This window comes from Phaenicophaeus curvirostris, chromosome 12, assembly GCF_032191515.1.
Source record: "Phaenicophaeus curvirostris isolate KB17595 chromosome 12, BPBGC_Pcur_1.0, whole genome shotgun sequence".
NCBI classification, from domain to species: domain Eukaryota; kingdom Metazoa; phylum Chordata; class Aves; order Cuculiformes; family Cuculidae; genus Phaenicophaeus; species Phaenicophaeus curvirostris.
In genome coordinates, this window is record NC_091403.1 from 19,117,894 (window position 1) to 19,124,694 (window position 6,801).

Genomic DNA, 6,801 nt, shown 5'->3' on the forward strand with positions numbered 1-6,801 from the left:
CCAGGAGCAGGTTTGGTCCAATTTTTAGGACCTGTTGGATCTCCACAAGTCACAGCTGGCCTTGCACGAGTGGATGGGGTGCGGTTACCATGGGAAGCACCAGCTGCATCTCACCCAGCTGCCTGACACCCCCTGTATCCTGGTAAATAAGCAAGACAGAGTGGGAATACACGCTGTGTGCAAACCCATTTGTTTGATACGGAAAGGCTGTGATTCCTTGTACCCTGACAGCAACAGATTGCTGTTTTGGGATGGGTGCCTTGCTGCCAGCTGGTCCAGGGAGACTGGAAACAAACCATCTTCTGTGGGCTTGCAACCAAGTCCAGCTGCCAAGGGGATCGCTAAAAGCTGGCTCCTTCCCCTCAACACCAGGGAAACGGGGATGGTTGCCCCAGGAAGGGACTGACTTCTGCTGATCTGGGGGAGATTTCCCCTTGACTAAGTCCCATGCTCTGCTGCAAAGTCCCCAAGGGTCCTGACAAGCCCAGTCCCCACCCCTGAGGGATGAGATATCCTTGGGTCCAAGGCTCAGCCTCAGCCATCCTAGTGACTGAGAGATCATCCATGGCTTGATGTCAGCCTGCTCAGTGCTGTGCGCAGGTCTTGGGGCAGTTAGGGAGCCGTCTTGCTCTGCAACATGCATGAGGCATTTGAAAAGCCAGCAGAGCCTCCCTCTTCGTGCCTAGGAATACATTATCTGCAGGTTGCGGTGAGATGAGAAAAATCATTATCCCTGTGCCTTGGCCTTTTGGGTGGAGCTCGGCACCCATCCATCACTCCTCCTGTCCTGCAGACGAGATGCGCAGCATGGAGGCCGAGTCAAGGAGCTTGTCCCCCACTGGGATGCGCCTGCATGTCTTTGCCATTTGGGAAAGCAAACAGATGCCATATGCCGGCATCCAGATTGCTCAGGACACTGGTCCAGGCAGCAGCCCTGCGATGGGACCCACCTGAATCTGCCCCTCTCCATGTCCCAATGTCAGTGACTCCACAAACTACTGATCACCCAAGTCCTGCTTAAATCTAGGAATCACACAGAATCACAGAATAACCAGGTTGGAAGAGACCCACCGGATCACCGAGTCCAACCGTTCCTACCAAACACTAAAGATACTTAGGAAGATACTTAGGCTCTCAATCTTCAGTTTAGGATTCACCTTTTCCAGGCACAGCAGGATCAGCTTCAAGATGCAAAGGTTTGGACCACCAAGAGCCAAACCCTCTGCAGACTAACAAGCAACTCGCATCGCATCGGCTTGCTCTAGGCTGCAGCATCCCAGGAGGCCTTTTGGAAAGTAGAACTCCCTCCCAGCTCCACCTGGCCTACACCCTTTCCCTATAACCCAGCACAGCTCAACCATCCTCCAACACATTTTCCATCACTCCAGCCCTCCTAGGAGGGCAGGGAGCCAACATACTCCCACCTCTCAGCTTTTAATTTTTAAATAAAGCCCATCCTGGCAAATACTTGCCAGGTGACATCAGCAGCAGGTGATTTATTGCATTCCCTCTGGGGGCCCAGAAGCAAAATTGCATTTGTTAATGCCTCGCTTTACGCCCCTGGCCCAGCTCTGCAGCATCCCTCTCCACATCCCAGCTGATTGCTATCGATTTCCGCAGCTTGAAAGAGTTTACGTTGAGACATTTGCTGAGCAAACTCAATCAGGGCTTGTTAATAAGCATTTCTGGCCAGTAAATTTTCAGCTGATCAGGGTGGGGATAGCACAGCTACTTGAAAAATCAAGAGAGACCAAGCGAAGCAAAGGGCTAGGAGCTGGTTCAGGATCCTGAAGGTTTGCAATGTGCAGCATCCTGCCTGCAGTGCAAGAGGCAGGCGGCTGCCCTGGGGAGGGGCTGAGCAGCTCAGCGGGGCTTGAGTACCCCATAACTCCCATAAAATACATGGATTAAGTGCTCCAAAGCCATCAGTGACACATTTACCCTGGACAAGGGAAAGAGCCAAGGCATGAAGGCATCCTACAGCAGTAGGTAGCCCCCGTGCAACTATGCCACAGGGGAGAGGGATGTCAGCCCAATTTTTACCATACAGCCACACCAATGGAATCACCAGGACCAAGAATCAAGGGGCCAGCATACAGGACATCCTGGTGATAACACCACAGGCATAAACCACACCTGCAGAGTCCCTTGTCACCTTTCCGCTGCAGAAACTCTTAGCTAGGGGGCTGAGTAAGGGCTGCCAGCCCAATCCATGAGCCAGCAGCATTTCTTGGTGGCCCAGAGGCTGCAGACGACCTTGCCATCAAGCCCACCAACTCCAGACCTCCCATCACCCCGGCTAGAGGACACGAGGGACTTCCTGGAAGGAGAAGAGAGCCCAGAGGATGCCTGGGGATGAGATAATCCCATCTCTGGTGCTGTAATCCAGCTTTCTCAAGCAATGTTTTCACAGGTGTATGAGACATCTCTGAAAGCAGCACAGAACATCTTCATCAACAGTCATGTTATTCTTACAGCGAGATGCAGGAAACAGAGCCCCTGGGGTAAGGGCTGGCTTTCCCCCCCCTTTATTTAGACAGCTTTTAGCATAACAAGAAAGAGAAAAGCAGCTTCCCAGACTGTTTGCCCTGCCCTATGGTTTCTGCAGGTTTTAGAAGTCCAGACTTGAGCTGTAAGATGAAATATTTAAGATGCTTCAGCCTCAGATACCCACAGTTGGCATTTTAAGAGCTCCTAGGTGACATCATCCACTGCCTGGGGCAGCCAGCTTGCAGGGCTGCCTTTTGGTACTAGACGCGCGAAGTTTGATGTCTCTTTCCCCCATCCCACAATTAGGCTGGTCAAGCAGCATCCTGGAAGCAAGAACTGGTACCCAAGCTGAGCTGGAGGTAGGATGGAGGTGGCCATGTCCCCTTGCATCCCTCCATCTCCTCTCCAGCCCTGTAAAGCTCTAATAGGAAGATACTACAAGTAATAGCATTTTGTTATTAGTTTAGGATGATGTCTTCTCCACCAGCTGCACTTACCTGTGTCGGTGAGGGGGCCAGATCCGGGCTGGAGTTTGGGGAGGAGAGGTGGAAGCTGCTGCAGCTCAGCAGTGGCCTTGGGGCAGGCACTGAGGAAGAAGAGGAGGAGGAGGAAGGATGCTCATCTGCTGAGTCACCCAGGAGCTCCGGGGAGGAGCTGAGCGCAGGGTCAGCCCGAAGCCTCTGGGAGCAAGAGAAGCAGTTTGAAAGCCCAGCTTTAGGCTCCAACACCCCTTTCCCCCCAGAGTCCCACATTCCATCTTCCCCCACATCCTAGGCAGATTGCTCTGCATCCCAGCTCCATCTTCCAAAACTTGGGCTCAAGACCTCAGCCTTCAAGCACTGAACTTTTGCAAGAAATAAACCCCTCTCTTAAAACAGCCACAACCACCCCACCAAGGTTTGTTTTAGACTTAGAAACACAACAGCCCACCCTATACCTCCTTAGGGTTTGCTCCTCCACAGCCCCAGTTTCTTCAGTGGGAGAAGAGAGGAACAAACTTATTCTTATTTTAAAAGGTATCTTATTAATAAGTTTTTTAGCAGCTTAGCCTTCCCTCCACCCTTTGTAGGGAGCACCTGCCCAGCTCGCAGCTGCTTCTGATGGGGACTGGCTCCTCCCAGCCCTTAAAATCCTGAGACAGGGAGCAGCAGGGTGCTGCTAGACTGCTTCACCCTCCCTGGCGTCTCTGCTGGAGGGATTGTCCTGCACCAGTAAGGAAGGTGAGGGGGCTCTAGGTAGGATAAGTAGATGGACTGGAGGTTGTGGTCTTGCTCCTAGTACTGTGAGTGGGTTCTGGGTCAAGCTGTAGGTCTTCTACATAGCAACGCTAGCACATGAGGAAGGGGAAACTGAGGCAAGGATGTGCTGTTTACCAAAAACACTCCTGAAAGCCATGAAGACCTTCTACCTTTTTCCTCTATTCCATCTGATGTCTCTGTAGAGCTATCTAGCTACCCTAGGGCCAAATACTGTCTTAAGCAGCCTGGGTTGGTCTCATTTTGCTGAAGTGCAGGACCTCTGACCCCCAGCTTTGGGCTCCCTCACCTCAGGGGAGCAGGCACGGCCCTCGGTGGGCAGCGAGTGGTAAGCGGACTCGGGTGTGTGGAATGAACGGCTGGGGACGGGGATGCCCAGGGCTGGGGATGCTGTGGCTGTGCCTGCTGCTCGCCGATCCTCCTCGCAGGCGCTGGGGGAGAGCGGGGGTGGTGAAACCAGTGTGGTGGGCGGCCGGTGCTCGTGTAGGGACGCAGCAAAAGCCAACCGGCCACAGTGCATTGCTGGCTGCTCGCTGCCCACCCGCAGCAAAGCCATCACGGCGCTGTAGCGGTACCAGTCCTCATCCCTCCCCGCAGAGAGCTTCATCCGAGGCTGGTTGGTGCGGGGATAGATGGCAAAGAAGGCTTCACCGACCCGCTTGTTCCTGCGAATCCTCTGTGCTCTCCCTGGGAAGTGCAGGGCCTCGACGTGGAGCCGCACATCATGGTTCTTGTCGTTCTTGCAGAAACCTGCTGGGCATGGAGGGGAAGTGAAGCCTTGCTTACAAGTGCTGGTGGTCCCAGGAGCATCTTCCTGGGCTCATCCACTAGCAATCTGGTTAGCTTTGCTCTATGAACACTAGCAATGGGTTATCCAGCCTGGACACATCTAGATCTTGGGTAGGGATGTTAGAATCATAGAACTGTTATGGTTGGAAAAGACCTCTAATCTCTTCCAGACCAACTGTCAGCCCAACAACACCGTGCCCACTAAATCATGTCCTGAAGTGCCACATCTACACACTTCTTGAACCCCTGCAGGGTAGGTAACCCCATCACTGCACTGCACAGCCTCTTCTAATGCTACATCACTGTCAGTAAAGACATTTTTCCTAATATCCAATCTAAGCCTCTCCTGTTGCAACTTGAGGCCATTCCATCTCATCCTATCCCTTCTTGGGAGAAGAGACCAGCATCCACCTCGCTACAACCTCCATTCCGGGAGCTGCAGAGAGCGATGAGGTCTCCTCTCAGCCTCCTCTTCTCCAGGCTAAACAGCCCCACGTCCCTCAGCTGCTCCCAGAACCCCTGGGCTCCAGACCCTTCCCCAGCTCTGTTCCCTTCTCTGGATGCGCCCCAGCCTCTCAATATCCTTCTTGGACTGAGGAGCCCCAAGCTGAACCCATGACTCGAGGTGCAGCCTCACCAGCACTGAGCACAGGGGGACAATCCCTGCCCTGCTCCTGCTGGCCACCCCATGGCAGATCCAAGCCAGGATGCTGTTGGCCTCCTTGCCCACCTGGGCCACTGCTGGCTCGTGCTCAGCCACTGTCGACCAGCACCCCCATGTCCTTTTCTGCCAGGCAGCTTTCCAGCTTACCTCTGGGCAAGGTAAAGGTGAATTTCCTCCTCTGGAAGCAGTAGATCTGGTTGAGGTAGCTCTGCTCGATCGTGTCGGTGGTGCCAGTGCTGCTCTGGATGACCTCCCCGTTGTTAATGCGGAGCTGGATGCCACTGCCAGAGTCCTGCAGCAGCGGGTTCTCCACAGTGAGCCGTAGGGCATAGCGGCCTGGCCGGTTAAACTGGACACTCACCACCTCAAACTCAAAATCCAGGGTCTTCTTCTCAGCCTTCAGCCGGGAGCGCTGCAGGGTCAGGGGAATGCGGGGCTCCCCTGCTTTGCCTGCCATCGGGCCAGAGATGGGATCTGTGGTTGAACCCACCTTGATAGCAGGGACCTTGTAGAACTCTGCCACAGAACAAGCTCTCCTGGCAGCCTGTGGCAGGTTTCTGAGCTGAGCCAGCTCTGCTCCCACTCTCCCTTTCCCCTCTCCAGCAAGAAAGCGCCTGAGGGTGCCCCTGGGTATGTGTTGCCTTCACATCTCTGCAGGCAGTTTTCAAAGGCAGCAAAAAAAGAAAAGCAATCCCTGTACCTGAAAAAGCATCCTTCAGTGCCTCAGGGAGATGCTGAGAGCTTTCCTGCTCCTGTGCAATGGCAGGGACAGGGGCTTTGAACTCCAGTTTGTTTGCTGGGAAACCAGGTAACTAGATGCGAAACAGTGGCTGCCTTCCAGCAAACAGCCCGGGATATCCAGGGTGATATCAAACGATGCAACACAGGCGTGTGTACATCTCTGCACTGGGGACCTGATGTCTCCTTGAGCCCTCTGCTTTGGGTGATTCACCACAAAGCGAGTTTCTGGATGTTGCGGAGCCTCCAAGAGATCCCGGTGAGCTGAGGATGGTGTGAGCCATGCCAGCTGCTCCCATGTGCTGCTGGAACTCATGGGACAATCATGTTTCTCCTGCACCCATGGGCTCTTTGCTGAATCCTCCACTGATGAGATCATGCAACTAAACCTGATTTGTCTCTAAGGCATGTTTTTATCTGGATTTGCTCATGGAAGTGACTCCCTGTGAGTCTGGGCAAGATAGGGGAGAGGAACGGGATGAGCCAGGGCAGTAGTGCCTGCCTGTGGCCAAAAGGGATTGGGGACATTCACCCACTTAATCCTCATGCCTGGTACTTCTGCAGAAAAGCCCAAGATGGAAACTGACCCATAACTTGAAGTGTCACAACAAAACTCTGTGCAAAGCCAACTGTGTCCTGGGCTGCATCCAAAGCTGTGGGACCAGCATGGAGAGGGGGGATTCTGCCCTCCGCTCTGTTTGGGTGTGGACCTCACCTCCATCCAGTTCTGGAGTCCTCAGCACAGCAAAGACATGGAGCTGTTGGAGTGAGTCCAGAGGAGGCCACAAAGATGATCTGAGGGCTGGGGCACCTCCTGTATAAGGACAGGCTGGGAGAGTTGAGGTTGTTCAGCCTGGAAAAGAG

At 53.8% G+C, this 6,801-nt stretch overlaps 1 protein-coding gene across 1 annotated transcript in view; it reads right to left on the reverse strand.

Moving 5' to 3' along the window:
* Positions 1–5,656, reverse strand: part of CCDC33 (coiled-coil domain containing 33) — a 50,660-nt gene extending 45,004 nt beyond the window's left edge. Inside the window, 3 exon segments of the mRNA XM_069867044.1 lie at positions 2,988–3,170; positions 4,036–4,496; positions 5,347–5,656. Coding sequence (XP_069723145.1) covers positions 2,988–3,170; positions 4,036–4,496; positions 5,347–5,656 — 954 coding nt within the window.
* Between the last annotated feature and the right edge of the window lie 1,145 nt (positions 5,657–6,801).